The sequence below is a fragment of the Bufo bufo genome, chromosome 1 (genome assembly GCF_905171765.1).
Source record: "Bufo bufo chromosome 1, aBufBuf1.1, whole genome shotgun sequence".
Lineage (NCBI taxonomy): Eukaryota > Metazoa > Chordata > Amphibia > Anura > Bufonidae > Bufo > Bufo bufo.
This window is the reverse complement of record NC_053389.1, coordinates 765,368,823-765,392,818: the sequence shown is the minus strand read 5'-3', so window position 1 is coordinate 765,392,818 and position 23,996 is coordinate 765,368,823. Positions and strand designations below refer to the sequence as shown.

Here is a 23,996-nt window from a genome sequence, read left to right as displayed (position 1 = left end):
TTCCTTGGGGGACACAGGAAACCATGGGTATAGCTCTGCTCCCTAGGAGGCGTGACACTAAGTGAAAGCTGTAAGCCCCTCCTCCATCAGCTATACCCTTCAGCCTGGAGAAGAGACTGCCAGTTGCGTGTCCAAGTAGTGAAAGATAACCACCAACCGGAAAAAGAACTGTCGAGCCCCAACGGGGGCAACCAAGCCGGAACCACAACTGTAACCCAAATGAAGGGCGGGTGCTGTGTCCCCCAAGGAAGAGCGAGAAAGAGACTTTACTGGTAAGTAATACAAAAGTCTCCTTTTCTCGCCCATATTCCTTGGGGGACACAGGAAACCATGGGACGTTCCAGAGCAGTCCCAGAAGGGAGGGACCAGAACAAACTAGACCAACACCAGAGGCATCAATCAACTGCCGCCTGCAACACCAGACGGCCTAAAGCAGCGTCAGCCGACGCATGAGTATGCACCCTGTAGAACTTGGTGAAGGTGTGCAAGGAGGACCAAGTGGCCGCCTTGCAAATCTGCTCCGTAGAAGCCCGATTCCTCTGGGCCCAGGAAGCCCCGACCGCTCTAGTGGAGTGAGCGGTAACACCAAGGGGCGGAACCTTGCCCTTGGCGAGATAAGCCTCAGTAACAGCCATCTTGACAAAACGGGCGATAGCAACTTTGGATGCCGCCATCCCTCTGCGCGACCCCTCCGGAACCACAAAGAGCGAGTCAGTATGCCTGAAAGAGCTGGTTACCTCCAGGTAAACCTTGAGCGCCCTGACAACGTCCAGGCGATGAAGCTTCCTCTCCCGCGGGTGGGAAGGACACAAAGAGGGGAGAACGATGTCCTCGTTCAGATGAAAGGCGGAGACCACCTTAGGAAGGAAGGAAGGGACCGGACGAAGAACCACCTTGTCCTGGTGGAACACTAGGAAAGGTTCCAGACAGGAGAGTGCAGCCAATTCGGACACCCTCCGAAGAGAGGTGACGGCTACAAGGAAAATAACCTTGCAGGACAGAAGTCGCAAGGAAACCGTCCGCAGAGGCTCGAAAGGAGAAGCCTGGAGCGCTGAGAGAACCAGGTTCAGGTCCCAGGGCGGTACCGGAGGGCGGTACGGGGGAACCGCGTGAGCCACGCCCTGAAGGAAGGTCTTGACAGGACCAAGGGGGGCCAGTGGGCGCTGAAACAAAATGGACAGCGCAGACACCTGACCCTTCAAAGAACTAAGGCCCAGACCTTGGGCAAGTCCGCTCTGCAGGAAGGACAAAACGGTGGGGAGAGAAAAGCGGAGCGGAGGAATCCCCAGATCGGCACAGAACCCCAAAAAGGTCCTCCAGGTCCTATAATAGATCCTAGAAGAGGACGGCTTACGGGCGCGGATCATGGTGCGGACGACGTCCGCAGAAAAACCCCTACGTGTCAGGACGGTGGTCTCAACAACCACGCCGTCAAACGTAGGGACCCTAAACGCAGATGGAAGATCGGTCCCTGAGAGAGAAGATCTTCCCTGGCGGGCAGCGGCCAGGGCGCGTCTGCCAGGAGCAGCATGAGGTCGGCATACCAAGACCGGCGGGGCCAGTCCGGAGCGACCAGAATCACCGAGACGCCTTCCGCCGCGATCTTCCGAAGGACCTTGGGCAGGAGTGGGATGGGAGGGAATATGTATGGGCGCGCGAAGCCTCGCCAAGGAAGAACGAGGGTGTCGGCTCCGCAAGCTCCCGGATCCCTGGCCCTGGACAGATAGGCGGGGACCTTGTGATTGAATTTGGAGGCCATGAGGTCCACGTCCGGTATGCCCCAACGAAGGCAAATGGCCTTGAATACCTCCGGGTGAAGAGACCACTCGCCGGGGTCGACGGTGGTGCGACTGAGGAAGTCCGCCGCCCAATTGTCCACCCCTGGAATAAAAATTGCAGATAGGGCCGGGACGTGGGCTTCCGCCCAACGGAGAATGCTGGTGACCTCCCGCATTGCTGCAGCGCTGCGAGTGCCCCCCTGGTGGTTTATGTACGCCACAGCCGTGGCGTTGTCCGATTGCACACGAACTGGATGACCCTTCAGCAGATGAGTCCGGTGTCGCAGAGACAGAAGGGCCGCTCTCAACTCCAGGACATTGATCGAGAGTTTGGACTCCGATGGAGACCAAATGCCCTGGACGGATCGGGGAGGAAACACGCCTCCCCAGCCCAAGAGACTGGCATCGGTTGTAACCACCAACCAGTTGAGTGGCAGAAAGGACCTGCCCAGAAGAGGGGACTGTAACCACCAGCGGAGAGATGACCGCACCGGAGGCGATAGATGGAAGGGATGATCCAGAGACTCCGGGGATTTGTCCCAGGAGGAGAGGATCGCCCGTTGGAGAGGGCGGGAGTGAAACTGCGCAAATGGGATCGCCTCGAAGCAGGCAACCATCTGCCCCAAGACCCGCATGCAGAAGCGGAAGGACGGTCGACGGTGGAGAAGGAGACCCCGAACCGCCCGACGGAGGATCAGTCGTTTTTCCGAGGGAAGACGTACCTCCGCCGCTCCCGTGTCTAAAAGCATTCCCAGGAAGACCAGTTGTCTGGAGGAGGGAAGGGAGGACTTGGGGAAGTTGATGACCCAACCGAACCTCGCCAGAGTCTCTAGAGTGAGATCCACGCTGGCAACCGCTTGAGAAAGGGACGGAGCCTTGATGAGGATATCGTCCAAGTACGGTAGCAGAAAAACAGGCCAAAACCGGGGCCAGGACCTTGGTGAACACCCGGGGGGCTGTTGCCAGCCCAAAGGGAAGGGCGACAAATTGGAAGTGGAGGTCCCCCACGGCGAATCGGAGGAAGCGATGGTGACACCGGGCTACCGGAACATGGAGGTAGGCATCCTGTATATCGATGGAAGACATGAAATCTCCCTGCTCGAGGGAAGCCACCGCGGAACGGAGGGACTCCATCCGAAACCGTCGAAGGAGGAGAAAACGGTTGAGCTTTTTGAGGTCCAAAATGGGCCGCACCGAACCTCCCTTCTTGGGAACTACAAAGAGGTTCGAGTAGAACCCTTGGAACCTTTCCTCTAGAGGAACGGGGGTAATCACCCCCCTGTCCAGTAAGGCTTGAACAGCCGCGGAGAACGCAGCCGCGCTTTTCGGGTCCCGCGGCGGGCGGGAGCGAAAGAACCGATCTGGAGGGAAGGATGCAAATTCGATTTTGTATCCGGAGGACACAATTTCGAGAGCCCAGGCGTCGGAGACGTGAGCCATCCAGACGTCCCTGAAAAGGAGGAGCCGGCCCCTACCCAGGTGGGTGGGGGCGCGCCTTCAGGCAGAGGACTGCTTTGCTGCGGGTGTGCGGGCAGCCTGTGGCCTGCGCCAGGAGGGCTGCGCCCGAAAAAACGGCTTCCTACGCTTATCCTGGGGAGGAGCCGAAGCGGCAGCTGTGGGGGGAGCCCCAGAGGCCCTGCGGGAGGACCGAAAACGAGACGCACCAGGGCGTCCGCGGGGGGCGCCCCTGGCTTGGGGTTGAGGAAGATGGGTGCTTTTACCACCCGTGGCCTCCGAAATAAGCTCGTCTAGGCGGACCCCGAAAAGGCAGGAACCCGCAAACGGTAGCCCCGCCAAGGAACGTTTGGAGGCAGCGTCCGCTTTCCAAACCTTCAGCCAGAGCTCCCTCCTGACGGAAACTGCCAGGGCGGAGGAGCGTGCAATAAGGGCTCCCGCATCAAGGGAGGCCTCACAAACAAAATTCCCGGCCCGAATGATAAGCTGGGCCAAGGAACGTAGGTCCTGGATGGGGACGTCCGAGTCCAACTCCTGTTCCAGCTGCGCGCCCCAAGCAGAGATTGCTTTACCTGCCCAAGCAGAGGCAAAAACCGGTCTGAGAGCAGAACCGGAGGCAGCAAAAATGCCCTTGGAAAGGGTCTCCATGCGACGGTCCTCCGCTGACTGAAGAGAGGACCCGTCGGGAACAGGGATGGCCGTGTTCTTTGACAGCCGGGCCACAGGGGGGTCCACCTTGGGTGGGGACGACCAGGTGGCCACGACATCGGCTGAAAAAGGATAGCAAATGTCCAGCTTCTTGGGGTTGACAAAACGGGCGTCCGGGCGAGCCCAAGCCTTAGACACCACGGAGGAGAAATCAGAGTGGATTGGAAAGACTTTTGAGGCCTGCCTGGGTCTGATAAAGGAGACGCTAGCCGCGTCAGAGCTAGGGGGGTCATCTTGCACCTTAAAGGTGTCACGAATATCAGAGATGAGTTGATCCATTGCTGAGGCTAGCTTGGACGGCAGGGCCGAGTCCATTTCCAAATCTGAAACCGCCAATTCACCTTCAGAGAGCGAATCCTTTGGAGAGGAGAGGCCCGTCTGGGTGCGCACGCGTGGCGGGGAGAGGGAGGCCTCTGAGGAGGAGGCTCGCTCTACTCTAAGACGCTTCTGAGAGTGCCTAGCTCTGGAGGGGTCACTAAGAGAGAGTGAACCCGCTGCAGCGGCAGAAGCAGTGGACCCGGAGGGCGCGACAGTAAGAGTGGCGTCCTGCGGGGTAGGCGGCCTGTCTATTAGGCGGCCCACGACATGAGTGAGGCTTTCCACGGCCTGGGACAGGGATCTAGCCCAGTCAGGCGGGTCAGAGGAAGCAGGGAGCGACACAGCGGGCGACTGAGGCTGCGGTGGAGCTCGGCATGCAGTACAGTGCGGATCAGACTGCCCCTGGGGAAAGGGTTCCCTACAAGCAGTGCAGGCATGGTACCAAGGCTTGGCGGCTGCAGAAGGGTCTGACATGGTGGAAAAAAGATGTTGCACTTAAAGTGGGAGACCCCAGAGAAAGCTGAACGGGGATTACACCCAAGCAACAGTACTGGTGGCACGGAGGGGGTTAACAGTCCTACCAGACCCGGATGATGCAAGCGGCAGCAGCAAGGGGAACAGACTGAGGAGGCTGTGGAGGAGAGGCAGCAGCACGGAGATGAATGGCTTCAGGATCGGACGGCAGAGAGGATTCCACGCAGCACTATGAGAAGTGGAGCACGACGAAACCGGAAGTAGCAGAGCGCATGTAGGAAGCTCCGCCCCCCTCTGCCGCGCTGAAGGAGAAGCCGAGCCGCGCGCGGCAAAATGATTTTAACCCCCAAGGTGATGAAGTGCCGGCCAAGATGAAATGGCGCCGTTCGCGCCAAGTAAGCGGCCCCCGCCGCGCCTGGATGTGGCAGACGGCCTCCTTGCCTGCAGCCGTCCCCTGAAGGCAGCGTCCGTGCCAAGGACTTGCCCAAGACAAAGTCCCCCCCAAATGATGCCCGGTAACGGTCCTGATATGCCCATGGGGGGGGAGGTGTAGCAGCGGTGGGAGGGAGGAAGGGGAGGCTGGAGCAGCCACTCTCACCATACGCTGTCTTCGCCCTCAATCCATCCAGCGGGGTCGCCCCTTCAGCTCCTGGCACCGCAGTGGCAGGAAGCCGGGGGAGCCAATAGCAGGACACATCGGAAAAATTCTAAAGTTCCACTTCTCTCATCTGTTCACACAAGCATTGTGGAATATCCAGGTGGTCTTGGACAAATGTAAAATGGTCTTTTTTTTTATATTTTGCTTGAGGGTAACTTTAAAGGCCATCTGTCAGCAGATTTTTACCTATGAAAATGGCACGTGCGCTTGCCAGCTGAAGGCATCTGTGTTGGTCCCATATTCATATGTGATCGCATTGCTCAGAAAAAAATGGAATATGAGCAAATGAGCCTCTAAGGAGCAACGGGGGCATTGCCGTTACTCCTAGAGGCTCCTCCTTCTCTGCAACTGCGACGCCCTCTGCACTTTGATTGACAGAGCCAGGCATGATGAGGTTTTCACTGTCTGACCCTCTGAATCAAAATGGATGGGGCGTGACAGTTGCAGAGAGCTGAGCCTCTAGGTGTAATGGCAACGCCCTCGTTGCTCCCAGAGGCTCATTAGCATATATTAAAACATCATTTTTCTGTGGGCACATATGAACATGGGACCAACACAGATGCCTTCAGCTGCCACTTTCATAGGTACAAATCTGCTGACAGATGCCCTTTAAAGAGGAAAAATAAAAATGCACAGGAAAAATCTAAAGTGGAGTAGCTGCACAGGCTACCTCTGCAAAATAAACGGAGGAATCGGACTGGTTTCTTTAGGAAACTCCTCCACTTTTGCCTCGCACTAAACCTAACACATGAAGACGATATGGGGGCCAGTCCACACATCAGCTGAGAAAATCTTATCGTACTTGTAAATACGTTTCTGACGAGATTCACGTTGTTGCTCTTTTGTCCCAAGGAGGTTTTCATCTTCGATATAAGTTGTCCCTAGAAATAGAGAAACCATGGTTAACCATCTCCATGCCAGGATTGAGAACCTTTGCAGGACATATCCAATGGCTTCTCTCTTACATTAAGGAAGTTCACTCTGTTTTTCGGGAGGTAGTTCCGCAGATGCTTCAGCACCATTTTGTGCTTATAGGTTAAGAAATGTATCTGGATTAGCTTCTCGTCCAGGGTATGATACCGACACAAGCCACACGAGTACATTGCGCTGGTATCACCTCGCAATCCATACTTGTTTACAAGGTCAACCCTAATTAAAAAATAAAAAATTGCAATATTAATATAACCAGACGGGAAGCGAAGTTGGCCACATAGTCAATGTGCATCAATATGCGCAACTGGCGTTTTGCTTCCTGGGTTGTTTTCTACTGAGGTCTTCTTGTCCACCCATGATATATTGCCCTGATGCTCAACCTGCGTTCCTCCAGCTGTTGCAGAACTACAACTCCCAGCATACCCTAATAGCTGTAGGCTGTCCAGGCATGCTGGAAATTGTAGTTTTTCAACAGCTGGAGGGCCGCAGACTGGGCATCCCCGATCTAGTGCAACTGACATTACAATATACGGTAAAAGGTTTGGAAATGTTTCCTAATGTAGTTAAATCTGGAATCTGTCACCAGTTTTATGTTGTCCTATCTGAGGCCAGCATCTAATGGTGAAAGACACCCTGATTGAGTCACTTTCTTGAATTGACCCGGTCATTTTGCTAAAATCTGTTTCAAGCGTCTCAAGCTCAAGCCAAGAGCTGAAGTCCGCTCAATACGGTGCACACCCAAGAGGCCTCATATTCGAGAGCTCATTGCTATAGGAAGAGAACTGTATCAGCGGCTAGGGGTCAGGGAGAGTCAGGGGCGAACGAATATGGGGACTGCCTGGCAAGTGCTCTGTACTAAGCGGAGTCCAGTGCTTGGCTTGTGCTGGAGCTGTTCAATACAGATTATAGTAAAATATTTGGGTCAATTCAATAAAGTGGTTCAGCGCTTTGGTCGGGGTCTCTGTCAGATAAGGGTACTTTCACACTAGCGGTTTTCTTTTACGGTATTGAGTTCCGTCACAGGAGCTCAATACCGGGAAAAAACGGATCAGTTTTATCCTAATGCATTCTGAATGGAGAGCAATCCGTTCAGGATGCATCAGTTCAGTCCCTCTTGGGGTTTTTTTTGGCCGGAGAAAATACCACAGCAGGCTTCATTTTTCTCTCCGGCCCAAAATCCTCAACACTTGCCTGAATGCCGGATCCGGCTTTAATTTTCATTGAAATGTATTAGTGCCGGATCCGGCATTAAAATTGCCGCATTGACGGATCTGTTCTTCTGGTCCACGCATGCGCAGACCTTTAAATCTGTAAAAAATAAATAAATACCGGATCGGTTTTTTCCGGATGACACCGGAGAGACGGATCCGGTACTTCAATGCATCCGGATCCGTCTGACAAATGCTATCAGTTTGTGTCCGGATTGCCGGATCCGGCGGGCAGTTCCGGTGACGGAACTGCCTTCCGGAATCCACTGACGCAAGTGTGAAAGTAGCCTAAGGAAACATAAAACAGGTGACACATTCCCTTTAAAAGGACTGTCCTGCCGGGGCCACCTTGGCTAGTGTATACGGCTGTCATAGAGGTTGGTCCCCGCTTGCTTGAGCAAAGAACCGTTATAAAGAGCAGCTCTCACTGTGGCAGACTTAGAGCAACAATGTGTACGGACTGGCCAATTAGGCTGCATTCACATCTCCGGTAACCTAATCCAGCAGGCTGTTCTCTACAGGCAACGTTTTTTGTCCGGTCAAAACCAGGCACTCATGCCGGAATCCATTATAGTCTCTGAGGTCCGGGGGTGAACGGCAGTATCCTATAATGCCGGATCTGGTGAACTCGGCAGGCTGTTCTCTGCCAGATCAGGTTACTGGAGATGTGAACGTAGCCAACTTGGGGGGGATCCCTTGAGGCAACAATGGTCATAAAATGGGTGAACATGTTAAATAGGGCTGGGTATGCAAACTCCTAAGTGGTTCTAAAGAGGGCTGTGGAGATGGAGTCAGAGTCGGAGCTAATTCTGGATGGAGTCCAAGTTGGTAGGCACATACCGACCCCAGCTAAAATAATATTAATTTAATGTTATTAATATAGTATAATGAATTTATCAACTTTTATAGAGATATAGAAAAGTTTGGCAATGTTAATGATACATATGTTTCATGCTCTATCAATCTAAGGCCCACAGTGAGAAGAAGGGTATTCTACTGGTGGTAATCAGTCCTCACCTCTCCTGTCTGTTATACAAGTGATAAGCAGGGTATTCTAGTGGTGATAGATAATCAGTTCTCACTTCTCGTGTTCTCCTCTGTCCCTTATACTAGTGATAAGCAGGGTGTTCTAGTGGTGGTAATCAGTCTTTACCTATCCCGTGTTCTTTTCTGTCCCTTATACTAGTGATAAGAAGGGTGTTCTTGTGGTGATAATCAGTCCGCACTTCTCCTTTGTTCTCTCCTATCCTTTACACTAGGTATCTTCATGTTACTCCAAGGCCTTTAGTTACAATGGCTGCACATGCACATCAGTGAAGACCAGAGGAGGAAGTTAACTACTAGGCATGTCTGAAGTTCTCTTAGAACTGCTAGACAGGACAGGAACACAGTATTAAAGGGGTTGTCTCATGCCAAATATTCGACATTATTCAAACCAGCCACTCGGACTGAATACTTTTGTAACTGCGTCTAATTAAAAATGCAGTATAGCCACAGAGTTAATAAAATCTATCTGTACAGTGCTACCTGCTGTTTGTTCTTTTGCTTTTACTTGCTGAGGTGGTCGCACATGCTCAGTTCTATCCTTCAACTGTCACCAGCTGGATGTACTTCTAGAAGCTATGCGTTACAAGGAAAACGCTACAGCAGAAAGGACACACCCCCTGAGAAAGGACACTCCAACTAAACTGCCACCTTGAAATAAATCTAGCAGAGCAATTCGATCATTGAATTTTGAGAGCTCTGGATCCATGTGAAGTACGGGGCTGGTTCTAGCTTTATTAGAAAGAGATTGTTATGAAGTATATTATTACTTGCAGATGATTATCTGCATTTCCAGGACGTACATACTCTGACTCTCTGACCCTGTATCTTTTCTTTAATTACCACCTACACATATATTGATATACATAGGTGCCGACTGGGAGCTTAAAGTGGCCCTGGCAAAAAATAAATAAAATAAAAGTGGCCCAGTTTTGTAGGCAAGTCCACACTGAAGGTGGGGCAACCCACGGAGGCAGGGCCAACACAGCCCACAAGTAGGCAGGGACTACAGAAGTAGGCAGGCCAGCAATACCACAGTGCAGCACAAAATACCACCCCAGCAGAACCAAATACCACAGTGCAGAACACAATACCGCCCCATCACCATACTGAGGACAGTGATACAATTGAATTCGGGAGGGTGCCTACAGTTGCTGGCCATGAGCCCAAGTACCTGATGCTCCTATATTAATTAATGCTGAGAGCATCAGATTGTTGCGTACCTGGCTGGCGGCTGTGAGGAGGGCTCGGACAGCCCCCTGGGCATCGACTCACCAGGAAATTTCACTGTAAGGTCTATGGCCAATCCGCTTTTTGATACACGGAAGACAACTGTCTCAGGTAAAAGCCTGCTTTGCCAACCCAAGTTAGCGCACAGAGGCTGTTCGCTGCTCTCAAAATGATTAGAATGGATTTAAGAGGATCCACGATGGAGGATCTGACAGTGGCAATACCTTTTCATACAATTACTAATTGTAAGACTAATAACGGTTTCCAGTTATTAAATGAATAGCGTAACACATATTTACTTAAGGGAATTTAGATAAGTTATTGCATTCCAATAAATATGGTTTATGTTCTATGTAGGGGTCCTGCTCCCTTACATAGTGAGAAAAAGCCTGAGGTCAGCATTTTACTACAGTAAGATGTTATTACTAATTATTGGCCATTTATGAAAAATTCGGAGTGTGATAAAATAGAGGGGTTGGAGTCCGATCTCCACAGCCCTGGCTATAAATTCAATATCACTGTCAAGGTGTCTCCTTCATGCCGTCAGCCATCCTCCGGATACAACCTGAAAACTCCACTCCCCACGAAAACATTCTAATGTGGCCCAGGGTCTCCCTCACAGTTGTTCTCCTACTGCTGCCTCCACCGGACAAGACAGCAATGCTCATTCATTCCCCCAGCTTTTGTGCCCATCTCTCAAAAGGGTTGTCCGGGTTCAGAGCTGAACCCGGACATACCCTCATTTTCACCCAAACAGGCCCCCCTGATTCTCTCCCCTGCACTGGATCGCACAGGGCAAGGTTTTTTTTGGTCTATAATTACACACTGCTAAGCGGAGGCTTCCTCCTAGCAGTGTTCCCGGTGATGGGGAAGGCTAAGGCAGCACCAAAGCCTGCCCATTAGCGCCGGTGATGTCACCGGGCTCACTGCTGGGCGGAAGCCTCCACCTAGCAGTCCTTATGGAGAGCCCAATACGTCACTGGTACTCCATAAAATGCCTTTGCCCTGCGCAATCCAACTCAGGGCAAAGGAGAGCATCGGAGCATGAAATGCTCTGATGCTAACATCAGGGGGCTGCCTGGATGAAATTGTGGGTATGTCCGTGTTCAGAGCTGGCTATACAAATTGGATAAGTGTTGGCTAACGTTCAATGTGTGTGGTAGCCTCCTGACTCTCCCCCAAGATGTCCCGGGGGGGTAAGGATTAGGGAGGTGGATTTCAATATGCCCAATCCTTTTAGGCTCCATTCACACGTCTGTAGAATGGGTCCGCATCCGTTCCGCAAATTGCAGAACGGGTGCGGACTCAATCATTCTCTATGGGGACGGAGACATGGCTGCCGGTTCTTACTGCTCTGCAGGAGGGCCGTTCTCTTCTGTCTTCAATTTCTTGTGTGGTTGACTTGGCAAATCAGCATCTAGGAAACGACACGAGTTTTACGTCACTAAATGATTACCATTCAATACAGCAATAAAGGGGGTATGGAGGTTACCTGTGGTCATCTCCGCAGCGTCACGTTTCTTGCTGTCTCCATTCTGAGTGTTCGCCTCGCTCTGCTGCAGAATAAATGGATTATGACATAGACCCTTTTTGATACTTATACAGAAGTTAGATCTCAACACCCCTGCCCCTAATCAGGACACTTCAGGACATTCACAGAGATTTTTGGGGATGTTGCGATGATATGTGCATGCAGATTTAGGTACAAGCGACACGACACGTATGAACGTACGCACGTTTTGGACTTTCTGGGTGTTGTAGGTCTTTAACGTTAGGCTTTCATGCAAAATTGCATGAAGGTGCCAGTGTAAAGAACTGGGTAGCACTATTAAAATATGACAGATCTCTACTTTCATAAAATAGTCTCCATACACCCGCCGAGTCTCTTTAATAAGAGCCAGTTACCATCTCTACCCCCTGAGCTGCGTCTCAGACATCTCATCCAGCCAACCAGTCAGACTACAGGAAAGAGCCCCGAGAGAGCCCTTCTTTATTTTGGAGTCGTCTCTGGTTTTGCCGACAAAAGCCAATTTGCATACCTTTTTTTCCCCATGGAGCATTGCCAAGAAAATAAGACTTCAATCACCTAAGTCTCTTCAATGAGAGCCGATAACCTCCCCATGCTCCTTTGTGTGTCAAAGGTGAACACCCCAATAAATCCCAGCAACAACCTCCGTACTCACTTGATCATCATCATCTGCATTTTCTGGTTGGTCGACACATGGTGGGTTTGGCTGCAGTGAGTTCGTAGCTGTATCTATAAAGAATGGTAAAAAAAAAAAAAAAAAAAAAAAAAAGGGATATTTACATGAAATCTTAGCAGAGGTTGTCACAGCCCCACCCCTACCATTCACGTCAATTAAGAAAAAACTCGTAAAGCTGGCCACAGACAAAAGAGAAAGGGCACTCAAAATACAACGTTTTTTGTTGGGGGAGATACGTGGCGATCCGATTCCTAGAAACATCAAGGCCAGGCTGGAAATATATAGCAGCGGGATCTGCTGACCACAAACTTAGACTGGCAATGCACATAAGATGATGGCTCCTGGATGCTGGTTTGGCTGAACGCTCTGTCTCCCTCCCAACCCCCATACACATACATGCTTGGCTCAGACAGCTGCCGGGCACCTCTAATGGTGTCTTATCTTCCCAAGACTAAAGGCTGCATTAGACAGGTGATTGCCGGGAAGGAACGCTTCCCTCCCGACAAACGTCTGTTTGTTAAGTGGAGGAGACTGCTGACAATACATGTAGCGATCTCCTCCACAGCATGGGGAGGAGCGATCGCTAACGCCATCGCTCGTCCCCATGCTGTGCTGTGGTTTGCCGGCAGAAAATCAGGATTACACAGCACGATCTACCGCCGGCAAACAATGATTTTTAAGCACGTTTAAAAATCTGGATTGCCCGATGAACGGGTAATCGTGGCAGTATTACACCACCAGATCATCGGTAATGAGCGTTACTATGAATATAATGTAATACAGGGATCGGACAGTTATAATCCTACTTCCCGATCTTTATCTTCCCCAATATATGCCTCTGGGGTAGAGTAAGAAGGCCCACATACTCTGGTATGGCTGGTTAGGCCAACATTTATCTAATCTGCATGGCCTCTCCTATTCCTTAGGTCATAGATAGCAGATCATTGGGGGTCTAACTCCCGCTACCCCCAGAAATACACAGCTGCATCCACTGAGTAGTGGTTTTGCCTGGTTACTGCAGGAATGCTCTAATCCGCAGTAAGGCCTCCCTCTGTTTAAGGCTGGCCATACACAAAAAATGACCATTGGCTATATCTCCCCTCATACACATATATACTCGGCTGAGCATGCATGTGTCCTGAGCACAAGAAGGGGAGAAGGCTTATCTCCCCAAGAACAAAACAAAGAGCTGCCGGTGCCCCTCACCTTCAGGATTCACACTGACATCTTCCGGCATCGGCTGCTGTGGTTTCCCTGCTCCATCTGCTAATGAGAGAGATTACAGGGTATAATGTATATACAACCGTGCAATGTTAGAGTAAAGTTACAAACTGCACTAAACTCCTTTACAGTTTTACAGCCTTACCTCGATAATTTTATGCTTCCCTGAAACAGTGCCACTCTTGTCAACAGGTAGTGTCTGGTATTGCACATATTGACATATGTATGGGGCTGAGCTGCAATACCAGGCACAACCCATGGACAAGAGAGGCGCCATTTGTGGGATAAAAGGCAGTCTTTTCTTCCAATCCTATACAGCTCCTTGTAAGTGAATCAATCCACTTTTGAGCATGCAATAGTACAGCACAATGAAGGTGTGGGCACAGAATCTGCGCTGCCACTTACAGGTGACAGACGGGTTATACAGCTGGCACCCTGCTCTTAATGCAGGAATTATTACTAACTTCCAACCTGGCATTTTATTTCCTCAGATGCAGCGGTCAATGGCTATTGACTGAGGCAGCTAAGTGGTTAACAGAAGGAAGGGGCTCCCTCTGTACACCATCAGGCCCCTCGAGACACAATTGTACGCGTTGCTTCCACTTCTGATAGCTGATCGGCTGGGGTGTCAGGAGTTAAACCCCTACACCCCCACCCCCCCTACTTCAGCTGCGGACAGAGTCCAACACCATACACGCAGCTTATTTCCCCAAGAATAAAGCGCCATTCAGACGTCCGTAGTGCATTGCAGATACACAATACACCCGGCCGGCACCCCCCATTGAAATGCCTATTCTTGTGCGCAATTGCGGACAAGAATAGGACATGCTGTATTTTCTTGCGGGGCCCCGCTCCGGAAATGCGGTTGCGGAGAGCACATAGTGTGCTCTCCGCATCCATTCCGTCCCCATAGAGAATGAATGGGTCCGCACCCGTTCTGCAATTTGCGGAACGGATGCGGACCCATTCTACAGATGTGTGAATGGAGTCTAAAAGGATTGGGCATATTGAAATCCACCTCCCTAATCCTTACCACCCCGGGACATCTTGGGGGAGAGTCAGGAGGCTACCACACACATTGAACGTTAGCCAACACTTATCCAATTTGTATAGCCAGCTCTGAACACGGACATACCCACAATTTCACCCAGGCAGCCCCCTGATGTTAGCATCAGAGCATTTCATGCTCCGATGCTCTCCTTTGCCCTGAGTTGGATTGCGCAGGGCAAAGGCATTTTATGGCGTACCAGTGACGTACCGGGCTCTCCATAAGGACTGCTAGACGGAGGCTTCCGCCCAGCAGTGAGCCCGGTGACATCACCGGCGCTAATGGGCAGGCTTTAGCACTGCCCTAGCCTTGCCCATCACCGGGAACACTGCTAGGAGGAAGCCTCCGCTTAGCAGTGTGTAATTATAAACAAAAAAAACCTTGCCCTGTGCGATCCAGTGCAGGGGAGAGAATCGGAGCAAAAAATGCTCTGATGCCAACATCAGGGGGCCTGTCTGGGTGAAAATGAGGGTTGTCCGGGTTCAGCTCTGAACCCGGACAACCCTTTTGAGAGATGGGCACAAAAGCTGGGGGAATGAGTGAGCATTTGAGCATTGCTGTCTTGTCCGGTGGAGGCAGCAGTGGGAGAACAACTGTGAGGGAGACCCTGGGCCACATTAGAATGTTTTCGTGGGGAGTGGGGTTTTCAGGTTGTATCCGGAGGATGGCTGACGGCATGAAGGAGACACCAGAAAAGTCCAACATATGAGAACGTAGGACTAACACGGTATCTGCCAATACACACCTTTAGGATTGTGTGGCTTACGCCCTGGTATCGGCTGCTGTGCCCTTTTGGTCACGTCTGTCATTCAGAAATAAATAAAATAAAAATATACCACAAAAACATACCATAATACAAGAGTATGTACACAAAGTTACTATGGAAGAGAGGATCAAAGATAAATAATCCCCCAACTACTCTGATACTGTTGGCACAACCCTAACTCGCTATGGGGGCCCCTCCAGTGGGGACTATCCTCTATCGTCCAACCAGTGAGCTGCTCTTGCTCTGAAGCACTTGGCATGATCACGTATTACATTATTTCAATGGTAGCCACGTCACACTACATTTCTCCTGTGATAGCAGTGAATGCTGGATGGCTCGATCGGTCTGATCCACAGCAATGACAGATGACAATAGGAAAGATTTAGTAATATTCACATTTTTCCCCATCCGTTTAACATATATGTTAAATGGATGCCTCAGACTGACGCCATACAGTGGCATCCGTTCATCATAGAGTTACATTGTAAAAAAAAAAAAACGTATCCCTTTTTTTACAGGACTCCGCAGGATCCAAAAGCGTGGCGTTCTGCGCTTTTATATCCTTATTTTTCCAACATATACAGCAAACAGATGGGAAAATCATCAAATATACGGTCGTGTGAATGGGCCCTAAGGACCAGGATTTCGGTGAGGAAAGGGGGATGCAGGAGATGCTTGGAAATAAGAAACCTGAATGCCTCATTCATACAAACGTTCATTCCCGAATATTGCCCCACATAGACATCCCCCGCCATAGCTCATTTGTTGTATGCAGACATTAGAATTACTGGTTGCCGGCAGTACCTCTCCACCTGACAGGGAGCGTGCTGGTGACAATGGTTTATACTTACAATCATTGGACATTCTACATTTGAGCGCTGATCAACATCTTATATTGTCGACTGGCACGTCAATTATCTGCCCGTGTAAAACGGCCCTTTATGGCTGCCAGTACACTGTATGGATTCTCACCTGAATTCTGTGGTTGACTGGTGGCTTCATGGTTCTTTGGATAATAAGACGCAGCTGTCAGTGAAAAAAAAAAACAGAAACCGTAAAATCCCTCAGTAACAAAAACTAGTGCACCCTATAAAAGAGTAGAAGATGCGCACAGCAGCCCAAGAAACTCCAGCCATGGTATTCAATTAAAAACTTAAAGGGGTTTTCCGACAATTTTCTACTGACGACCTATGCTATCCTAGGAGCAGCTTAGCCACATTGAGGTGAATAGGGCTGAGCTGCGATACCAAAAAGAGCCACTATACAATGTATGACGTTGTGCTTGGTCACCTGAGGGAAGGCCGCAGGGCTCACAGGAGCACCGATGCCTTCTGAAACAGCTGATCGGTGGGGGCCCCGGGTGTCAGACCCCCATCGCACAGATACTGATCCAGAGGGGCATAATGGGGGTCACGTAATCTACATCAGTGTTAGGCCAGTTTCCCGGCCGTGCCAGTATTGCGGCTCGCAAAAAGCGGGTTTGCAATATGCGGGCACCGGCCTTGTGCACCACGCATCAGAAATGAGGACCTATTCACCTGAATGGGTCCGCAATACGGAAGGTCCGGTGGGTGCAGAATGGAGGTACGGAACCCCACTACGTTCTATTTTTTTGCGGTGCGGATGGATCACGGACCCATTCAAGTTGAATGGGTCTGGATCCATCTGCGGAATCCGCGCGGATGTTGCCCGTGCATTGGAGACTGCAAATTGCGGTCCCCAATGCATGTAACGGCCGACCAATGGCCGTGTGCACCAGCCCTTATTGTGTAGAAAAGTCAAAAATGTTGTCACAAGTGCCGTTTTACAACAAAATTCTTACTTGCCAGCTTTTTCCCACACCATCAGCCACTTTTCCAAAAAAGTGGGCAAGGGGAGGCCGCAAACTCATTTAACTAAATGTTTTCTGGTGCACATTACACTAGAAATCTACTCCACCTCCTGACCGGAGTAGATTTCTGTTCTGGCGTATGGACAGTAGAAAATGCAATAAATTTATTATGAGGTGTGCGCCTCTTAATAAATGGGACAGATCTGCCGCCAGCAGGGTTTTCACTAAGACTGGTGTGTGCTGTGCCAGTCCTTAATAAATGACCCCCATTGTGTCTATTCACAGTGTAGATTCTCACCTCTTGATTTTTTTCCTCTTCTCCGGAAGGCGTTCATCTTCCTCGGCCTTGGCTTATTAGCTGCACCCGGTGCTAAGAGCGAAAACAAAAAGGAACAATAATGTACTGCGTCTGCCATCAGGAGAATAAACTAACTCCTAAAAATGTTCATCGCATTGTAGTTTTATTTTTTTATTTTTTTTTTATTTTTTTTTTAAGACTGACGTAAGAAACCCAAGTCTTCCAAAATCTCCCCTAAAGTGTTAAAACTATTGCTCAGTTTTCCAGAATGCCAGGTTATTCCACCAGTGCATAATGAAAAGTTATTCTATACTTTGTGTATCATTTCTCCTCCACGTTCAAGGTCTCTGCTAGCTGTCAGTGAATGGAATCATCCATTGTTTACATTCAGAGGCAGAAAACCTGTTCTACCCACGTCCAAGGTCTGGGCTACATTGTGGCTTTTTGTAGCGCTACTGATTTTATTTTTATTTTTTTGTAAGTAAGTGACAGCCGCAAGATAAAACCCATACAACCCAATGTAATCCTTTGGACTGCAGCAGTGGCTCAATAGTTAAAATCAAATTTAATAATCAAGGGACTGCGCTTTTTTTAATAGATGCATGGATTAGCGGTGCGGACTGTGTTATCTCATGGGGGGGCTGGAGAATGGATAGATGGATAGGCGCATGGGACTCATCAGTGAATGCAGTGCCACTAGCAGCATGTTTAGAGGAGCCCAGACCAAAGCGGTGCTAGTGACCCCTTACCTCTCCTGCTGTGGACTCTGACGCCAAAAGAAAATGGCGCCTAGAGAGGCGACCATAAATTGCAGGCCAGCGTCAGATGAACTCTGGCCTCCCAGCATTCCCAGAGGCCTAAAATTATGGCTGCCAGTTCACTATATGGATCCTCACCTCCTGAATTCTGTGGATGACCGGTAGCTTCATGGTTCTGGGGATTATTGGTCGCATCTGTCAATGAAAAGACAGAAGCCTGAAAATACCTGTTATTAAAATTAGTGCAGCCTATAAAAGAGCAGGAGATGCCCACAAGAACCCAAGAAACTCCAACTATGGTATCCAAAACGCACAGACAACCAAGAACCGACGAGCAGCTCCTCTACTAATATGCAGTGAATGCATTTATCCCCTGAACAGTCAATCTCGTGGCCCTCCAGCAGTTGCAAAACTACAACTTCCATCATCCTTAGACAGCCTACAGAGTTGTAGTTTTGAGACAGCTGGAATGCCCTGAGTTTTACATCCCTGGTGTAGTGTCTCACCTTTTGGGTTTTCTATCATCTTCTTCTCCTCTGGATTTTTAGGTCCAACTGTCTCTAAGGGAAAGAAAGGGACTGTGATGTGAGATCTAGATTGGCTCCTACAAGCAATTTCTCCACTTTTCCCCCAATAATTGTACCTTTTTGCACCACTTTAGGTAACTGCCTGGGTACGAAAGGCTTGTTTTTGTTCCTCCTCGGTCTTCCATGTTGAAATACTCTCCGCTAAAAGATGACAGGAAGGCAAATACATAAATATGATGATCAGGAGCCACATCAATCCTTTTTATGCCTCGCTGGTGTGGGTACTGTTGCGGGGAGCACCACAGCTGGCACAGGAACTCTTGTAAGTCATGCAGATATGCAGATTAGCTCACTTCCAAGAAAAAGATAGCCGTCTCTGTAGAGCCACCTACAGGAGGTAGCTACCCTATAGTGAGCGTCTGATATTTTCACTGGCCTTGCAATTTAACTAAGAATATTAGCAACACCAAGAGCCTTCTCCATCTGTAGAGAGCCTTTTCGGGGTTTTTGCCTCTCGTCATTACAGAGCAGGGGGCTTGGTTGGCTGGGTGACAAGCCTTTATCATATGTCTCAGAGGGTACTACTTCTTCTTGCGGAGAGAAGCATAGCTGGTGTTCAAAGTCTTAGACGTCATGAGCTGATCTGTCTCATTTTAGGTGTTTTCATTGTGTCTACAGGCGTTGTCTCATGAAATATCAGCTGAAACGTGGTAGACTGGTCATCCTTCTCCTTTCCCTTGACCCTAGTTTATCTCATGTTACAATTAAAACTAAGAAATACATAAAGAAATCTTCTCTGTGTGTCCAAAGAGATCCTCTTCACTGTCCTGGAAATGACTAAGACAACTGGCTGCAGCAGAACACCCCCCCCCCAAGCTCTTGTCTGCAGCAGGACATACAGATTGCTAAAGGGTTGTCCAGGGGGTAAAATGGGTGAGCAAAGGGCTCAGAGTGGGCAAAGATAAAAAACCTCTCTGGATCATCACCAGGCCAGTTCAGCAGATGCACGTATGAGGTATACAGCCCCATAGACATTTTAGAGATGCTCCTTTAGGACAATATGTAATGCATGGTTACTTCACACACTATAGGCTGGAGCCTAGGAATAGAACATTTCCTACCGACCTGCGGGATGGTCATCAAACGGCTCCATCTTGTAAGTGGTTATTCTCATAGTAACACAATTTGGGAGGAGGAATTAGAGAGCTGTATTCAGCCATCTGTCCCAGAAAGCTGAAGGGGGCTTCAGAGCAGGCCCAACCTGCTCTCCATTCAAACAGGGGACATGGGACCTCATTCTCCTGAGCAGTGGGGGGGGTCCTGTGGATAGGCGACAAGCGTTTTTTGTCGGGAAACCCCCTTAACGCAAACCCTTAACCAGGGCGGTGCTGTCTGGACATATCCCGTGACCACTGCCCGTACCTTGTGACCGTCAGGGACCTAATCTATGCAGGAAAGTGCTACCATGCACCATACAGTACAAGTCTAACAGTGTCTATATATCAGGCGAATGATGATAGTTGCCCTAGGGTTTCCCGGGAATAAAATATTGATGACTTATCTGCAGGATAGGCCATCAATATTTCATCACTGGGGTCCGATTCTGGACACCCCTGCCCTGCTGTTTGAAGAAGCTTCACCAAGGTCTCTTCCTATGCACTTACCGTAGTATCCTTTGAAGATACTGATCCTACCCAAAAGTTATTTCCATGCAAATCTGGATTCTCTGCAAACTCAAAGTCCTGATGCACACGAGATCTGGAGAAGAAAGGAAAGATGACACATGACGCATATACTGGGGTCGGGGGGCTGGTGGTGATGCTCATTATCCCCAAACACTTCCTCCCTCATTACAGACAGTTTAACTTTACTAAAAGACTTGATGAGACGACGAGCTGGTGGGTCGATGAAGAAAAACATCACAAGAGAAACGGACAGGCTGTGGTGGGCTACCTGTTATAAGTTGGAAAATAAGGAGCCCCCATCCTAGGTCCTGAAAACATTCTGGGGCCTGACGTATTTCTGTAGTTTCTTGGGAAGTTCATTGTGGACAAGGAAATTAAAACCTCGGAGACCTATATATATATATAAAAAAAAGAGAGAGAAATAAGAACGAGAAGATAAAGACAATATTGTAATAAACAGGGCAAAATATACAGTGCTACTTGTATATATATATATGGACGATTCACCCCATGTATGGTGGACTCCGAGCAACCATGTAACTGCCTTAAAGGGGTATTCCAGTTTGTTGAAGTTATCCCTATCCACAGGATAAGGGATAACCATTAGATCAGTGGGGGTACTACTGCTGGTACCCCCACTGATCACGAGAATGGGGACCCCGTAGCCACACTGAAATGACAGGAGTGGCCGGTCGCACATGCGAGTGGGCGCTCCATTCATTTCTATGGAGATTCCGGAGATAGGCGAGCGCTGTATGGAACTCCCATAGAAATGAATGGATCGGCCACGCGCACATGCGACCGGCCGCTCAATTCATATGAGGGGGGCTGTAGGGTGTACGGGGCCGTTGTTTTCGTTATCTAATAGTTATCCCCTATCCAGAATACCCCTTTAAACAAAAGTGGGCTTTAAATGTACTCCAGACCCGTCTCCTTACACACAGTGGTCTATACCCTGGAAGCCCAGTGGCCACCCACGTGTAGTAGGGTCAGTGGAGGGTAAGATCCGGGTCAGATTGGTTTCAGCTCCAGTCTTAAAGAGTATTTCAAACTGAAAAATGTACTGTAGGGGTTTTCTAGGACTGGGATAGTGACAGCCTGCCGTTACATCGGTGGGAGTCCGACACACGGCCCCCCCACCAATCAGCCATTGTAGTTGGAAAATATACAGTGGATAGAGAGCGCCGGCGTTCTGCAGCTTAGCTGTCATCCACAAACTGCTCCCATTGAAGACCTACTGTAAAACATCCGATAGGTGGAGATGCTGGTGGTTGGACCCCCACAGATCAGATACGGATTGCCTATCCTGAGGCTAGGCTATCAATATTAAAGGGGTTGGGCAGTTTTTAGCAAACCCTTGCCTGAGAAGGGAAGCATACTTACTAGGGATCGACAGATTATCGGAATTACCGATATTCATGATTTTCTAAGTTATCGACATCTAACCTTGCCGATATACCGATAATGCGTCCACCGCGCGGCCGCCTGTAGTCTCCGAGTCCGCCATGTCTGTCAGCTGCCAGTGCCAACTATCGCGGGAGTACAGGAAAGACTACGCGTGTGGGCGTGCCTGCCTGGAACGTCCCCGAACGGGAATCCGTAGGCGACGGATTCCCGTCGCCTACAGCATTACCCAAAAGTAGCTAGCAGTAAGTTCCTAAAGATCCTTTTCTTCTTCCAGCCAGATGCACCAAAATCTTGAAAAAACGAACTTTAATCCCCTGCACGCGCTATGTAACAGCAGAGTTTGAAGTCAAGGGGGCAGCGGCCTCCTCGCTTCAAGTCAAGATAACCACGCCCCTTTTCCCTGCCCTGCGGGGGGGGGGGGGGGGCCTCGGCGGTCACCCCTTTACTGCAGGGGGGGGGGGGGGGGCGGCCTCGGCGGTCACCCCTTTACTGCAGGGGGGGGGCGGCCTCGGCGGTCACCCCTTTACTGCAGGGGGGGGGCCTCAGAGGTCACCCCTTTACTGCAGGGGGGGGCCTCGGCGGTCACCCCTTTACTGCAGGGGGGGGGCCTCGGCGGTCACCCCTTTACTGCAGGGGGGGCCCTCGGAGGTCACCCCTTTACTGCAGGGGGGGGGGCCTCAGAGGTCACCCCTTTACTGCAGGGGGGGGGCCTCGGAGGTGACCCCTTTACTGCAGGGGGGGGGGCCTCGGAGGTGACCCCTTTACTGCAGGGGGGGGGCCTCGGAGGTGACCCCTTTACTGCAGGGGGGGGGCCTCGGAGGTGACCCCTTTACTGCAGGGGGGGGGCCTCGGAGGTGACCCCTTTACTGCAGGGGGGGGGGCCTCGGAGGTGACCCCTTTACTGCAGAGGGGGGGGGCCTTGGCGGTCACCCCTTTACTGCAGAGGGGGGGGGCCTCGGAGATCACCCCTTTACTGCAGAGGGGGGGGGGCCTCGGAGATCACCCCTTTACTGCAGAGGGGGGGGGCCTCGGAGATCACCCCTTTACTGCAGAGGGGGGGGGCCTCGGAGATCACCCCTTTACTGCAGAGGGGGGGGGCCTCGGCGGTCACCCCTTTACTGCAGAGGGGGGGGCCTCGGAGATCACCCCTTTACTGCAGAGGGGGGGGGGGGGCCTCGGAGATCACCCCTTTACTGCAGAGGGGGGGGGGGCCTCGGAGATCACCCCTTTACTGCAGGGGGGGTCTCGGCCAATCACTGGTCTGTCTGTCAGTGACGGGCTTCTCCCAGGTGTCCAGCCAAAACCAGTACAGAGAGCAATGGAGACCGGCTCTGAACCCACTGACAGCCATTTTTATTGCACTAGAAACCCCACAGGAAACGTAGGACCGCCATAAAGCTGCAGCCCCGCCCCCAGATAAAGGCTACGTTTACATCACCATTCAGCCTTTCCGTTCTCGGGGCAGGAAAACGGATGGACGGATTAAACTTCTGAGAGGAAACCTAACGGACCCCATTATAGTCTATGGGGCCCGTGGGCTCACTTCCGCTCAGTATGTGCCGAATCCGTCCTTTCCGTTTTCCAGAACGGTGATGTGAACGAAGCCGAAAGATCCCACTACCGGTACATCAGCAGGACAATACAAGGCCCAGCATGCACTGCCAGCAACCAGCCTGCTGCAGGACCTTCCAGACCTAGCTAGGTTCTGTAGCTCCACCGCCCTGCACGGTCCTCATGGATTATAACACACGAGAGACCGCTGTGACTACGACACCCATCAGGATTCTCATACCGGTTTCTGTAGCTTGATGAATCCGACCCACTCCGCTTCATCAACCGGACACCACGCATGCGTAGATCGCCGAATAAAAGTCCGTTCCGATAGGACAGTCTCTGATGAATGCGATTGGTTGGTTCCCGGATGTGACGTAATAGGAGAAGGTGACGCGAGATCCTCGCGACGTCTGTAGTAGTGTGGGAGGTTTCCGTCTTGTGTATTGGTCCTATGGCTGAGCTTCTCGCCGACATACGTTATGTGGGGGACGTTATATATATATATATATATATATATATATATATATATATATATATATATATATATATATATATATATATTGCAAAACTATTTTTTTTTCCTGTCATTTTTGAAACGCAGCCACAATGATGCAAAGTCTGCATGTGTGAACAGGTGCAATTTAACACAAACCCAAGAATAACTCTTCCCTTCCACTTATTTCAGTGCTGTCCCTAAACCATGAGGCCCTGTGCAGGAGCCCACTTTGCCCTGTTGTGTCCTTCTGGGTCTGTCTTGCAAAAGGAAGGGCTCATGAACGTTATCGGCCTGAAAAGCACAGTCTGTGTCTCTTCCGTGCGTCCCCGGCTGATCGCGGTCAGTTCCTGTCTGATTGCAGATCTCTTGCTCTGCGCCCACCATTCAGTACAGGA

General features: G+C 50.4%; 1 protein-coding gene across 1 annotated transcript in view; it reads right to left on the bottom strand.

Annotated features, from left to right (window-relative positions):
* Positions 1-23,451, bottom strand: part of LOC120986247 (A-kinase anchor protein 8-like) — a 53,062-nt gene extending 29,611 nt beyond the window's left edge. Inside the window, exons 1-15 of the mRNA XM_040414724.1 lie at positions 23,344-23,451; positions 20,413-20,534; positions 20,124-20,217; positions 18,576-18,660; positions 18,439-18,492; positions 18,071-18,127; positions 17,175-17,246; positions 16,018-16,071; positions 15,025-15,081; positions 13,217-13,273; positions 11,990-12,063; positions 11,299-11,362; positions 11,157-11,223; positions 6,357-6,540; positions 6,194-6,272 (exon numbers count right to left, since the gene is read on the bottom strand). Coding sequence (XP_040270658.1) covers positions 6,194-6,272; positions 6,357-6,540; positions 11,157-11,223; positions 11,299-11,362; positions 11,990-12,063; positions 13,217-13,273; positions 15,025-15,081; positions 16,018-16,071; positions 17,175-17,246; positions 18,071-18,127; positions 18,439-18,492; positions 18,576-18,660; positions 20,124-20,217; positions 20,413-20,504 — 1,090 coding nt within the window. The 5' untranslated portion in view covers positions 20,505-20,534; positions 23,344-23,451. The remainder of the gene's footprint in view (positions 1-6,193; positions 6,273-6,356; positions 6,541-11,156; positions 11,224-11,298; positions 11,363-11,989; positions 12,064-13,216; positions 13,274-15,024; positions 15,082-16,017; positions 16,072-17,174; positions 17,247-18,070; positions 18,128-18,438; positions 18,493-18,575; positions 18,661-20,123; positions 20,218-20,412; positions 20,535-23,343) is intronic.
* Positions 23,452-23,996: the final 545 nt, after the last annotated feature.